The sequence below is a fragment of the Malania oleifera genome, chromosome 1 (genome assembly GCF_029873635.1).
Source record: "Malania oleifera isolate guangnan ecotype guangnan chromosome 1, ASM2987363v1, whole genome shotgun sequence".
NCBI lineage: Eukaryota > Viridiplantae > Streptophyta > Magnoliopsida > Santalales > Ximeniaceae > Malania > Malania oleifera.
The window spans coordinates 151,403,508-151,418,867 of record NC_080417.1 but is presented as its reverse complement, the minus strand read 5'-3'; the positions used below and the strand labels follow the sequence as shown (position 1 = coordinate 151,418,867).

Here is a 15,360-nt window from a genome sequence, read left to right as displayed (position 1 = left end):
AGTAGACAAGGTCTTCACTTAGGTAGTCATAATAGCCTCTCCATTCTGGATTTTTTCTACTCACACAAAACCTCATAGCTCCTCACGCCCACGCCTGCAGCCAGTGCGGGTCGTCTTCTCTGCTGCAGGTTGCTGCTCTTCTCTACTCTGACAATGTATTATTTACAACATATTGGTATTTCTCTGATTGTACTCTACTTTGGCTGGTTGGTTTTCTTGGAGCTTTGTTCACATCATTTGGGTGAGGTCATTTCATCTTGCTATATTTGTTTATACATTATTGTGTATTTGTAAGACTCGTGCCTTTTGTACCCACTTTGTACACATTTTGGTGATAGTGGATTTGGATTGCCGTGCCCCGTGGACATACCTCAATATTTGAGGAAATCACGTTAAATTTTGTGTCTTATGTTATTTGTTATTTGCATTGTTGGGCTTTTGTGGAGCTTAGTTGTGTTTTAATTTGGATGCCAATTCGACCCCTATTTAATTAGAGATTTCTATCCTAAGGCTTAGTCCATGGAGCGAAGGCTTAGGCCGTAAGGCCCAAGCTGCAGCGCTCATGGACTAAGCGGTACAAGCCGTACTCGTGAGGGTTCGAGGGCAACGCCCCCGGGAAAATTTTGGAGCCTATTCGGAACAGAACCCTAGGCACAACATATAAAAGAATTGCTTTCGGGTGATTAGGGTTGGCGTGGTTGTACCTGCGAGAGAGCGAGAGGGAGAGCATTGTATCGCCGCACTCTCTGTGTTTTTTTCCTGATAATATTGAAATCCCTGCAACTCCGTGGAAGTTGGCAAAATTGTCGAACCACGTAAATATTATCTTATGCGTGTGATTGATTTTTCTTTGGCGTTATTTTCTCTATTTTGTTTCTCACAGGTTTCGGGAATTTGTTATTTATTCCCAACATGCATTACTCTATTGATTTACTTGTGAGAATTGTTCGCGCATATATAATTTTTCTCAACATTAACAAGAGAGATTAAATCAAATGAGGAGATCAACTTACATAAAGATGTTCATGCAAATGGTACCCATTATATGATGAGTTGTGGTCCTCGTGAAAACAAGTTTACTTTTGATTAAAACCTTCTATCCATGCGAACACTTAAAACCAAAAAAACAAATTCATCCAGCATGAAGTGACTGTGCTTTATTTTGAGACTTATTTGGTATTGTTACTGTTAGTTAGCATAATGTGGTTAGTAAATAAGATCAAGCTTCGCAAGAGGCAAGATTCATTTGGCCAGGAGTGATGCTGTGGATGATAGAACAGGAGGAAGTTGTAGGTTCTCCATCATCAATGTGAATTCAGTCGTTGATGTTGTCGAGCTCAATATTTTCACATGGAACACTTCCACTGCAGTACTGCAGATTATCTGCGAGCTTCGAGCTTGTAGTGCCTTTGGCGTTGGAAAACTTACCATTTATGACGTGAACTTGGGGAGTCTCCCTGCAAACGAACAATAAGGATTTTGTTGTTTTACGAGTTGAACGAAGCCAATCCAACCCATTTCAGGAACAAGGAAATGTGAAATGGGTTAATGAGAAAACAAGAAGACTTTCTCCCCCCTGCTTGAATTACAAGGTTTGAGTGCTTTCGGGTATTACTAGCTAGATTAAGAGCAGATGGGGATACCTTTTTTTTTTATCCTAGAAATATTTCTTTAAATTCTGTTTCGGATGCTTTTGTTAACAAGATTGCACCAGTTCATCTCTTCTATAGTGCTCGATGTCGTGGATGAAGATTGATATATAATCCTTTCTTGAACGGATCCTATCGTGGAACAATCAAAACATTATCTTCACCTGAAACAAGCCAATAATTTATGAGTGGTTAAGTGTTTTATTCACCATCAACCGATTAATGGGGGATTAGGATATAACCCCACAAATTTTGGCCACGGCAATCATTTCTTACCTTTCACTTTCAGAAGGTAACTGCTTCGGTTCCTCCCCTTTACCCTTCATTTCCCTTGCCCATCTTCCATTCTGTGAGCGAAACCTGCAAGTAGGCATGGAAGGTGCCTGAACTGTGAATTGATTTAACCAAGTGACCCACATTGTTTATACGTTCGCATACAAAAGAATGACAATAAACAAGTTCATTTTCATGCTTTTAACCATTTTTCAGACTACAGCTCTGGTGCCTGCTGTTGTCGCTCTCCATGGAGAAGCACATCAAGATTCAATCCTTTTTTCAGTCAAATGCTTGTGTCTAACGCAGGCTAATCAAAATCTAGGAATCAGATCAGCAGTAAAAGTGGGAATAGAGGCTGCTCACATCAGGTCAAAGCTTGAACTAGGATGACGGATTCCACTTGCATATTTTAGAGACTAGTAATAATAAATTCAACATTCACCACCATTTTATATTGAGGGTTAGAAAGTTGGGAAAAAAAAAATAGCAGTCCACACAACATCAATAAGACCAATAGCCCTTTCTCTGTGGATTATCCGACCAAAACAATCTCACATTCAAAAATTACAGCAGCGTTTACAAGAAAATAATGCTCAACTAAAAAGAATCCATAATGTACTCAGGAGTTTTTTTTTATACATCAGGAAGAATAAGGTTTACGACTGTATATAAGAGTGGAAAAAAAATCTCTGCAGTATAGGGAAAAATGTTAATCAAAGCAATGATTGAGATGGAAAAACAAAGGAAGCAAAGTGTCATATGTGCCTATGCAAGTGTCTCAATATAGAAGAGCTGTCACCATGAGCATAGCCAGACCCGACAACAAGAGGCAGGAAGCAATATTAGGCTGCCCATTTGGAGAGTTCGGAGCAGCTGCTTCAGTCCTGTTAGGGCTGGAGGATGGGCTCTTCGCCGAAACAGAGGGCAAAGGTGACTCCAATACATCAAAATCTGTCAAGGCTGGTAATGGAGCAGCAGCTGGGGGCAAATCTTGAGTAGGAATAAGTTGGAAGAGACCACCAGGTTGAGAAGGTCTCATGTAAATTGGAATTTCATTGCCCAGTCGTAAACAACGATTCCCTACGTTAGGTCAAAATTCCATTAACTGAGATTCAAAAAATATAAATAATATAGCCATACTGAGAAACTAAACTCATTTCAAATTTGTCCCAGAGGAGGTGTGCAGAAAACAATGGTTGCTAGTTGTACATTATTATTCAGTAGATTTATGTCCATAAGCAACAGGTCTGCATTTCCAAAATTTCTGCTGCAGTTGACTTGTGTTCCAGAAATTATACATATGAACTAAGATTAGATTCAGTTTATTAAAGCAGCATTCATAAAAGAACCCTACAGGATTCGTGTCCACCAAAATTAGACCAACATTTTGATAACCTCTAGAAAAAGTTTTTATTCATCAAGAAGCTGAAGACTCATAAAAATAAATAAATCAATAAAAGCCAAAAAGAATGGTTGAGAGAGGACACTTGCACTTGTCAGTGGTCGAGCCATGCCTCTTCATTTGCTTCAAGACAGAATTTTCTTCCTTGCTTCTTCATAGGCTTTTTGTTTTGGTTGTTTTAATGAGATTTGTTTCTCAGATTTTCAGCCAGATTGGACCGCTTTCTTCTTGAGATATATTTTCTATTTATCTTTGTTCTCTCTATTCTCTCAATAAAGTTTTCTTATTTACAAAAAATAAAAAAAACATTTAATTAAAGTAGGCGCTTACTTTTGTATAAAACTGCGGTCTTAGGGAACTCTGTGATGACACCGTCAATTCCAGCTCCCATGACATAAGAGTTTATCTCCACAGTTGAATCAGAAAAACAGTCCCACGCTTGAGATACGAACTCATTATTGAAGTTTCCTAGAAAACAACTGAGTTTAAAAGAGTGGAGCTTTGATACGACATTTGTGACACCAGTAAAGAAGGCCTCAATTGTAGGAAAGACAGAGCCCTTGCTGATAACAACTGCACTAGCGAACTTCTTGATGTTCCCAAGAGCTGAATTGTCAATGTCACTAATATCTTCATCAATTTGGTACACGAGCTCATAATTTGTTCTCTTTTTGAATTCTTTGAGGACAGAACTGTCAGTGGACTGGATCATTACTTCCTTATTGGCTGTTGAATTACCATAACTAGAATTTCTCAAGGCATCAAGAACTGCATCAATCATACCTAGTCTGTGCTTCTCTGCAAGGTAAGCTGCATTCTGAACAGTAAGAAACAGAATAAATGGTCATCATTGCAGAAAAAGAAGTCAAGATAAGAAGGAAAAAAATCATCACCAGCGAGAAGCTGCACAAATCATACCTACAACAATTCTCCACCATTTCTTTTATGAAAGAAGAAATATTATTAAGAAAGCAGGAAGATACAAGTAATGAGAGAGAAGGTATCCTCCTAAGTAAGAAGAAAAGAAAAAATGAAACTACACCAAACCAGTCATACCCCTATAAATAAACCAAAAATAGAGCACTTGTGTGAAGATAAAATTTGAATTTGATTCCATGCTAATCATGATGGGACTGAAACTTCAGAAGAATAAAATCTTCCAATGCAAAATGCACACCCAATGCTCCCTCAATATACTGAAGAACGTACTACAAATGCATCAAGAAATGGAACAACTGAGAAGCAAATGTGCAGTTGACTCATCACTTTGGAAGCAAAGGATCTGGGATAATGCTGATTGGATCTTCTATACTGAAACAAGTGACTGGTACTAATCCTGTTTTGAACTACAGACCAAGTAAGCCCTGGTTACGGAAGCTTTCTCAACCATTTTGAAGTACAAAATATTTGGTATTGACCACCATCTATTTCTGCATGAATGAAATGGGTCCGAGGGGCTGCAAAATCTAGATGGAAGAGATGCCAAGAAGAATACCCTACAGCACTACCTGAAACCGTCGACGGTTACACCCAAACTGTCGATGATTTGCCCTAAATCCTGCCATTCTACAAACCTCTCCTTTGTTCCTAGCTTCACGGTGCTTTCCCAGTGCATGAATTCCACTCAGAATATGAGCCACATCCCCAACAATCTCCACTTTGGCGAATATTCACCACTTAGGAGAAATCCGAAAACATAACTCTCGCTGCTCCACCAAGGCCAGTAGATTGGGACAACCTCCCATCTAACACCTGGAGACGTAAACTAAGTCCAAGTCACGCTTGAACTTGATTGTGGTAACAGGAATTCCACCAAACTGAACACCCAGCTCCTTGAACGATCCTTTAAACCACAAAACTGCCTTGGCCGCCTCAGCCACTGCCAAGTACTCTGATCCAACTATAACTAGTGTGACCTGAGATTGTACCCTAGATTTCCAACACTTAAGCCTTCCCACAACATATCCTATGGTAGGCCTCCTGTCATCCAAGTCCCCTATGTAATCTCCATCCACGAACCTCACAACTAACGAATCACTTTGTTGCCTACTGAAGTACCCCATTGCATTGGCGTAGGAAACCTTTGACACGTTCCGAACATCACCATCCGTCCTTGAGTACTGAGCAGTAGACTGTTTACTTAGATTCGCCAACGGTGTACCGGTGACCAGTTTAACATTAACTATGCTAAATCTCTCCAACACCTAATCCAAAAAATCACCCTGAGATAACCACAATCTTCCTGTAGTTTTGTCCACACAATCATCCTGAGATAACACCAATCTCCATGTAGTTATGACCACAAAGTCTCCCTAAAATAATCCCAATCTCCTTATATCTTTATACTTGCGAATCTCCAACCCAAGAATACTCTTGGTAACACCCAAAACCCTCATGTCAACTTTCTTTCTCAACAGAGTCCCCGACTGATTTTCCTCATTCGAAACCTTCCCAACAATATGCATATCACTCACATAAAACAAAAGAATAATTGCCCACTTACATCCTATCTCCCTCTTCCCCACATTTGATTTTTATACAGTAACTCCATCTCCTTCACCATGACACCTATCCACCTACCATTCTCTTGGTCGTGCACTGCCTCTTGAAAGGTAGTAAAATCCTTCCTGGTAGTAATGGATGCATAAGACATCAAATATTTATACCTGGGCGGTGGCCTGATAGTGTGCCTCTGAGCCCATTGTGATCCTCCTAGTCTCCCGAGCTAGAACTCCCTGCATTATGACCAATGTCATCTTTGTCCTGAGTCTGTAACTCCACTCGCATCACAATCTCCTTTCTGCTCCAGTTTATCCAGTAATACTGCAAGTCTCCTGAGTTAGAATTCCCTGCACTTCTATCCAGTCTTCAACTCCACCTGCACAACATACTCATTGCTGCTACTACAACTTTCTAGCACACATTTCTCTTCATCTTCTTGAGTACGATGTCTCATGACTTTTAACACCTAAAACCATGTCTCCACCAATCGCCACCCTATTTGCCATTGGATATCCCAAATTGAACCCATCTTTCTTATATAGCAGAAAGATGTACCGTCTGGACATCACACTAAGGCTAGATCCCACCTCACTAGAAACGTGCATGGTTGGACCTCCACTCTCTCTCAAATCAAAGGAGTCTACCGCATAACATGTCCAAGCCTATCCTGCAACTCTCCCATCAAGTGATACCTTCGGCGATCGATTAACCGAGAAACAAGCCATACTCGCTCAATTCATCGAGAAGTTCCTTGCAAGTCCTGTAGACACCATACCCTGCTCACAAAACTCCTTAAACACCAGCGTACTCAACTCCAATATCTGACCTGAGGAACTCTCTCCCAGTCTGGTACTCCACGTCAACCACAAGTTACACCTGGCAAACATTTCCAACTTGTGCCGAATGAGACATCCCCTGACCTTTCGTGATAACCTCACGAAGTACCCATGTCCAACCCGTGATGCTACCCTCACCGGTTCCCAAACATCCATAACAATGTAGTTAAGAATACCCTCCATTTTGTGTGTGGTTTTTTACACAAAATGATATTATCTGATTTAGAATTCTCAATTGCAGCTCCACCTACAACTGTGTTACCCTGCAGTGCATAGAGATTCCCTGCTATCCTTTGTCCGTTCATCACCATCAAAGCGCCTTCACACACTATCATTTTCTCTCCTTCAGACTTGTAACTATACCCATTACAATCAAAAGAGCCTAATAATATCACATTCTTCTGTAGATTAGGTACATGCCTTACCCCACATAATGTCTTTACCACACCATCATATATCTTGATCTTGATATCTCCCATTCTGACAACTTTGCAGACCACATTGTTTCCCATCAAAACTCATCAATCTGTAAGTGGTGAACCAGACTTTATTAGGCATCATGTGAAAAAAACATCTTGAGTCTAGGATCCAAGAACCCGTGAGACCTGAACCTGATGAAACAGAACGCATTTCACAATCACTGCTCCCCAAGCCTCATTCTTCCACTACATTAGCAGATTTTGACAAACCCTCTTGAGTTTTTGCTTTCCCCTTCTCCCACTCCGAACACTCTGGTTTTATGTGCCCTAGTTTCCCGCACTAAAAATAGCAAATGTCCTTCCTCCTCCTGGACTGCGACTAAGTTTTATTACCACTCAATCCGCTCCACAACTTGCCTCTCTCATGATCCTGATTACCCTTTGCCACGAGCCCTTCACCATGTGAACCCTCATCGCTGGCCTTCTTCCTCTGATGGAACCCCAACAATGCACTCATGATATCCTCCAAGTCCAGGGTTTCTTCCCCACAAGTCAGCGTCGTAACTAGATTCTCGTATCTAGGCAACATATGTAGAGAATTCAGCAACATCAATGTTTTGTCCTCTCCCTCAAACTTCACATCAACTCGTCCTAAATCACTAATGATCTGATCAAACGTGTTTAAGTCAGGTCCAAAACCTCTACCATCTTAAGCCAATATAATTTTTTCTTGACATACAACTTGTTCCTCAATGACTTGGACATGTACGCCGCTCCAGTTTTAGCCAAATGGCTACCGGCGATTTCTCATCCATGACGTGATACAACACGTCATTGGCTAGACATAACCTGATAGTGGACACAACTTTCGCTTCCAACTCCTTCCAATTTGCGTCGTCCATGCCTTTCGGCTTCTTTTTGTATAGACCCTTCACCATCCCTTGCTACATTACCAAGTCCATCACCCTCCTCTGCCAAAGCCCGAAATTCCCCGTTCCATCAAACTTACCAACCTCCAACCTTGCAGAAGAAATCCCAACCATTACGAACTAATAGCTCTGATACCAATTGTTGTTCCAGACAACCAGGCTCTCTGATACCAATTGTTGGTGCCGAGTGTGCGTAGCAGAAGACCTCACACGAACTCTCACAAAACAATCAATGGAACAAGCAAGCAAGCACTCGATGATGAACTACTAAACAAGAAACCACTCAACAATAAGAATAAACGAAAGTAACAATCAAAGACACAAGAATTTACATGGTTCGACAATTTACCTACGTCCACGGGAGCAACGGCTATTTTCACCATCACAATGAAGCTTACACCAAGCTTGTGAAGCTTACGTGAAGCTTACCCAACTAGGGTTACATAATAATGATTATATACTAACCTAATGCGTACAGAAGACCTCTAGCATATCTAAAACACTTCTATAGTGATCCCCCGGAGCAAATTCCTCCAAAAACTCTCAATCTATTGATCTCTACTTCAAAAATCCACGACGTCCGCAAGCATAACCGTTGATGGTTTAGGCTAAACCGTCGACGGTTTGAAGCCAAGAAGAATACCTTGCAGCACTGCCTGAAACTGTAGACGGTTTGCCCTCAATCCTGCCATCCTGCAAACCTCTCCTTTGTTCCTCACTTCATGGTGCTTTCCCGGTGCATGTGTTCTATTCATAATACGAACCACATCCCCAACATAATTGAACTTAGTGACTTTACTTGCTAGCAACAATAGAAACATAGAAGGCTCCCATGTTCTGTTGTAAAGGAACATGTCCTCCCAACAATGCAATTAACTTTAATATCCAAATCAAATGTGAAAATCAAAAATGCATTTTCAATCCATGTTCAAGAATTAGACAAAAGAATTCATTTGATTTGGTAAGGGAGCCTAGAAGGCTCAAATGTCCTCTTTTGAAATAACAAGTTAACCCAACAAAACATCAACTTTAATATCTAGATCTACTAGGTGTGCATTCAATCCATGTTCAAGAATCACATAAAAGGTTCCATTAGATTTGGTTAAGGAGCATCTGTAGCGATAAGAAGTGGGTAATGGAAGCCCAAATTCAAGGGAAGTCATATCAAAATGTCTCTCAATAATAGAGCATATTGCTGAAGAATCCTTAACAAATTCAACTGGTAGAGGAAAAATCATCTCAAGGTGACTCTGAACAATAGGCTCCATGACTAAAGAATCATTTCAAGGAATTATTAGCAAATTCTTAAGCATAGAATTGGGGATAAATCCTTAGATTAAGGGCTGACAACTATTATTGATGAAGTCATTGACAAGTGTTTCAGTGGACATCTCATCCTATAGGCTTTAAAGTCTCAAAAGCCTTTTGAAGTCAAGGTGATTAAGACACCTCCAATTAAGAAGCTTTGACAATTGCCAAGGCCATTGAAGATGATTCTAAAGTCTCATCCTAAAAAGAAGTATGACTCACTTGTTGGGCATCCATTTTTCTATGTAGGTCACTGTTCTCAAGGTTCTTGTCCAATATTGGATCATGAAATTCTGCAGTAACCATTTACAATTCATAAATTAGTCATGATACTCAACTGTGCAACATACACAAAGATCTGGCATTGTGGGCAGCAGTGCTTATCCACATCTCAACTGAACAACATAGTCATGACACTAAAAGTGAGTGCTTATCCTCACCTCAATAATTTGGTCCTCCAAACAACTTGAACAAGAATTTTATTACAAGGAATTGGACTAAATGAATTTCTTTAGCTTGAAAAGTGACATTCTTATGGTCGTAGAAGTGGAGAAATATCCAACCTCCAAAGCAATATAAGCCCCAAACAAAATGGTGGAACATTTTCAATTTTTCAATTTAATTTGCTTTAAATTTCTCATCTTAATCTTTTTCATGTTTGAAGAAGAGGAATCAGGGATTGGATGTGTTAACTGTTGAAGCTTGGGGATCAGCAAGGGTTTTAGAAGGGGTATTGATTTATGAATAACGGGTGGGAAGGGTTTTGTTTTGCTGGTGCTAGGGCAGTGGCCATTTTGAAAGATAAGCACCGATGGTTGAGGAGAATAATGACAGCAGGGTATGGATACTGAAAGGCAGAGGATGGCTGGTGACTCTGAATAGTTGCTGTGGTTAAGCTGTGATGGGGATCAAGATGAGGCTCCAATACCAAATTGATGCTGACCAATTGACAAGAGAAGGATGCACGAAATACAAGAAAATGGTAGGAAGTTAAAAGAGAGATTATAAAAAATAAATAAATAAAGAGAAAACTCAATTAGGACTTAATGCTCAGTATTCCAATATGCCTCTCATGGCTAGACATCAATCCTCTGTATAGGCTTTCTCCTCATAATAAATAAGTAAACAATATCTAGGAATTAATATCGAGTCGTAATTAAGGAAACATGGTATCAAATTTTTGAAAATTGGACCAGAACATAATTTTAAAATATTTCAAATTTAATCATATAAAACCCTAGATAATGATAAAGACCATACCCTATATCAAGCCCATGCCTATAGTGCAGAAAACGTTCTCCCTCAGTGCAGTGAGTGATTCCCACCAGGTGGGTATTGTAGTTCAAAACCTTAAGGGGGCTATATGAAAATTTGCAAACACCTTTGGAGGATTATATGTGTTTTACCTATTTATTTCTTAAGAGGTACTTCATTTCAAAAAAACGTTGTTATCAGTTGCCATTTCAAAAAACTTCTTGTTATCGGTTGCTCTCTATTAGATTACCACTTTATCTAAAAGCTTAAGCATTTAATTTGTGGGCTAACAATGTATATCAAGCCTTAACACTCCCCTAGATGTGCAGGAAGAGAAACAAACAATGAATAACATTCATTATTGAAATAAGATAGTCTTTTTAAATAAACTCACAATAAATGCAGACACAATAAAACCAGAACACCTTAACAGAGTGTAGCATTTTACTGTATTTATTTCTTAACTGGTACTTCATTTAAGGTTGTTCTCCGTTAGATTACCACTTATAAACATACAATGAATAACACCATTACTGGGAACGAGATAATTTTTAACAAAATTAAAAAAAAATAAAAAAACGCAGGCAGTAAGGCTAGCACCTTGGACCTCCTAGTACCTGTGGCTTTAATACCATGTTAGATTATGCTTTACCTAACGCTTAAGCTATTCAGTTGTGAACCAACAATAAATATCAAGCCTTAACAACATCTTACTTATATGTCCCTTCCAATCTTTTGCTAGTATTGCTTTGCCAAACCAAAAAGTATGAATTTAGCAAAGCTGATACCCATTCAAGGAATCCATGCCAATTAAAATAATTTCCACCTCAACTAACCAACCAAAGAAACAAGAAGATTCTGAACTACCATAAAAATAAAAATAAATTAAAAATAAAAAAGAAAACATAATACAAAAACTAGGTTCTGTCATTTCTTGAGAACTGGCTCATCGGATTCCGATGAGGTAAAGTGGCCCATTTTTTATAGGTAAAATAAATGATAAAGGTGACAGCTAAAAACAAGAAAATGAACATTATGGTGTGACTCAAGAAAGCAATAAAAGCTTTTTTTCTTTTGGTTGGGGGGGGGGGGGGGGGGTGTTGGTAGTGTTTCAATTGATGAGCATGAGCACAGAGAGAAGGGAAGCATGAGTCTAGCCCAAATTCATATGCATGCAGCATCACTTTGATAAGAAATATCAAATCAATTTCTATGGGAACCCAAGCACAGAACAAAGCCCATGCAGAGTCCATGCCAAGATTGCAGTATTAACAAGTGCTTTCCTGCTTTTCTTTTTCAATTCATTGCAAAATGTCTTCAACATGTTAAAAATAAACAAATTTCACTCAGGGCATTGTATTTCTCACACTCTTTCTTGCACAATATGTTGAATAAATCTCTCACTGTTAACATAAATCCTTACAAACAAGTCAATTTCTGACTAATAAAGCAGTTTCTCACAGGAAAGAATGAAAGCCACACAAGCTCCATCAATTTAAAGCAAATTGTTGTTTAAATTTATAGTAATTCCCAAAACTTCTGGTTTGTCAAACTGCAAGCTAACAACTGGAGCAACAACAAAAACAAAAACAATGGGGAATTGGGAATTATAAATCGAGATGAACAGTATGGACTATTCAATTAGACATACCAGTACTCGTATAAAATATCCTTACATTAAGGAGTAAAACTAATAATTAAAAACCAGAAAACAGCTAAAATATTCAAAATAACCTTAAGGTAACTAGAATTCCTGGCACTCAAATTTCTTAAGTTAAAATAGAAAACCCTATTTTCTCAATTTTATGACTGCTTAAAATAGTCCACAGGTGGCACTCCATAAAGACACTCATGTACTCGAGAGCCTTGACTCTAGAAGTTTTTGAAAAGGTACACAAGGCAAAGGATCACACTAGAGCAGGGGTTAAGACAGATGACCAATCATGACTCCACACAAAGTTAAGAAAAGAAGTTTATATTAGCATATGACTCCCCTTCTCAGTCTAAAAAAATCCATCAATATAAATGCAGATCCAAACAAGTAACAGAGATAGAATAAGCTAACCTCTATGACAATCAATACACCAGAAAGAGAAGACAAATTCTTTGCCACAGCCAAAAACTCAGATAGCATTAAGAACTTTCCGGCGCTTTTGAACTTAGGATTCCTCCACAATTGGTATTTCACGTATGGATTTGATATTGCCGCTACATCAAAAAAAAAAAGTCAGAGAGATCTTGAGTATATGCTGCTCAAGACAAATAAATCAAGCTAGTGTTTTAATGCAACATGTCATAGAAGCATTTCATCAACGGCATGAAGAGAAGCAAATTATTTGTGAAAGGGGGAAGGAAAAGGAAAATGAAACAGTGAGAGGATGACCCATCTTGATGGTGCAAAAGGAGATGGTTTCCTAAAGAGGACCTCAATTTGTTCCATGTTACAGGTCCAATGAAATCACTCTCTAGGATTGGCTTAGCCACTTGAGTGAAGACGGGCAGGCTGCAAGGCTGTCTCGCAGTAGGAGGTCTTGGGTTCGATTTTGCACAAAAGTCAATCCTTGATTTCTTAGGAGGGAGCTGTGGGGCCAATCACGTCCTCCCGTGGGGGGAGGATTCTGGGTTACCAAAAAAATGAAATCTTACTAGAAAATTTAAAGGCTTAAGAAGCATCCATGAAAACCTATCAAAAGGGAAATTCTATGAAAAGCCAAGGCAGAAAAAGAAAAGGAAAAAAAATCATGTCTCTGTGATTCTTCAACCTCCCCCTCCTAGTTCCCAATAAAAAGAATCTAATATATTTTAGGCATATTTGTAAGCATTTATAGTTCTTTATAAGCATACAAGGCTAATTTTGAGATGGTAATTTGCCACAAGCAACTCAAACTGTAGGCTCATTGTTCTTTGCCTGTCAAGGAAATCCAACAAAATTGAAACAAACCTTTTGCTCTTTGAAAATAAATGTATTAATTTTTTTTTCAAAATCAATTTTCAAAAAGGGGAATGAAGATCTCAACATAGCCCAAAATATAGCAGTAGAAATTAGAAAAATTACATTTATCTCCTTTATCTTATAATAATTAAGGGGACCACCCGTAAAATTCTAAAAATAACATAAAAACCTCTATTGAAGTTTGGTGATTCTATCATTTATATGCCCAGTTTCTGGTAACTAACAAATATGATACAAGAAGTGATAATATCAATAATATTGAAATTTAAAAGACAATTTGTCCATAGTTGCAAGATTGAGAAGACAGTTTTGCTCTGAAGTTTTGGCAAAGGAAACTTTACACCCCCCCACCCCCCAAGTGGGCATGCAATGTGGTCTGCTGAGCTGATCATTTTAGGAGTACCCGCTCTGCTAAGCTGAGCAGCACATTTTAGGGGTGCCCGCTCTGCTGCTGCACTACATTGAATAGAGCCAGAGAAATCTGCCAAAAATCAAGAAAAAGTTGAAAGAATTTCTGCCCATGCACATACTTCAAGGATTTTATCTTTGTTTTGTAAAATCATTATAGTTCACATGTTCAACCAAGTAGATAGATAGATAAATAGAAATTGCCCCAAATAAAAGATAAAGAAAGAAGAAAGAAAATAAAGATAGAAATGCAGCAAAAAAGGTGGTGAAAGCACTTTAAAGCTCAAGACGAGCAAATGAGTTAACAATTCGAACTTACGGGTCAAGGATTGAATCTCTCTCCATGTGAGGTCAGGTGCAATTACTCCACTTTCCACATTAATCTCCTGAATGGTTCTGATTCGGTTTATGAAATTTGATTGAGCAACATTTGTGCCAATCATAAGATTTATATGGCTTAAGCAAACTGGAATTCCATCCTTCGTCATTTGAACTGGACAGCTGACAAAATTGGCACCATCTAAAATAGCTTTTGTATATGCCATATCAGTACAAGCAGGGTACTCTCCACTTGATCCTTTGTATGCAATAACCAAAGGATTAGCTGAAGCACAAACCAGGGAAAAGAAATAAGTTAACATTGATGTGCAGATCACTCAACCAATGAACTAAAATATGGAATATATTTGGTGAGGTTGACATTACACATGAGCAAAAGTGGTCAACACACAAAACGAAAAAGCACCATAGAAAGTAATGGCATACCTTGTCCTGAGTCATTTTTTCCTATGTGAGAGAAGCAACCTGCAGTTTTAAAAAAGAAATCAGCAAATGAAAGTAAATATTGCATGACAATGGAATTAAAACAATAACATAAAGTGCAGTGAATATTGTGCATTAAGCAATAGAAAATTCAATTATCAAAGTAGTTAGGGATGGGCTTCTTAGCCTCTTCAAAGTAAGGGACTCTCAGAGAAATAGGAGCCTCTGCAGTAACTAGGTGATGCAGGGGCAGCATCAAGGATCTACAGCCATAAAAGGGATTAGGAGAAATTGAAAAAAGGAAAGGGAAAAGAGGACAAGGGAGATGTAAGGGGAAAACTCACATTCAGTTCATGTCAAATTCAACAACTACCTACAACATGGCTTTCACACACTATTTATAAGAAAGCCTCTAAACACGTGAAATTACACATATACCCCTAAGAGTACATTACATTTATACATTACAAATGTACCCCTAGATACACAAATATTACAAATAAGCACCCAACTGCACAATTCTATACTAATTAAACAAAAAAGAATAAAATACTATCTAAACCCTACAATACAAAGGTCTTGCTTCTTGTCCAACAACAAATCTCCCCCAATTAGAAAAAAATTCAGCCTCAAATTTTGAATGTTGGAGGATCAAAAGTAAG

At 38.6% G+C, this 15,360-nt stretch overlaps 1 protein-coding gene and 1 long non-coding RNA gene across 3 annotated transcripts in view; both read right to left on the bottom strand.

Moving 5' to 3' along the window:
- Positions 1 to 1,080: 1,080 nt before the first annotated feature.
- On the bottom strand, positions 1,081 to 2,010 carry LOC131167171 (uncharacterized). Its single transcript, XR_009140033.1, has 2 exons — positions 1,926 to 2,010; positions 1,081 to 1,813 (listed from the first exon to the last, which is right to left on the bottom strand). It is a non-coding gene; the product is annotated as an uncharacterized LOC131167171 (long non-coding RNA).
- Positions 2,011 to 2,430: 420 nt separating this feature from the next.
- The window catches only part of LOC131167145 (glycerophosphodiester phosphodiesterase GDPDL3-like), a 30,873-nt gene continuing 17,943 nt past the window's right edge, over positions 2,431 to 15,360 (bottom strand). The window contains exons 5-10 of one of the 2 annotated variants that reach the window (XM_058125963.1): positions 14,702 to 14,740; positions 14,256 to 14,540; positions 13,932 to 14,009; positions 12,641 to 12,783; positions 3,658 to 4,144; positions 2,431 to 3,005 (exon numbers count right to left, since the gene is read on the bottom strand). In XM_058125963.1, coding sequence (XP_057981946.1) covers positions 2,704 to 3,005; positions 3,658 to 4,144; positions 12,641 to 12,783; positions 13,932 to 14,009; positions 14,256 to 14,540; positions 14,702 to 14,740 — 1,334 coding nt within the window. In that variant the 3' untranslated portion in view covers positions 2,431 to 2,703. The remainder of the gene's footprint in view (positions 3,006 to 3,657; positions 4,145 to 12,640; positions 12,784 to 13,931; positions 14,010 to 14,255; positions 14,541 to 14,701; positions 14,741 to 15,360) is intronic. The other variant, XM_058125964.1, reaches the window with a different exon arrangement.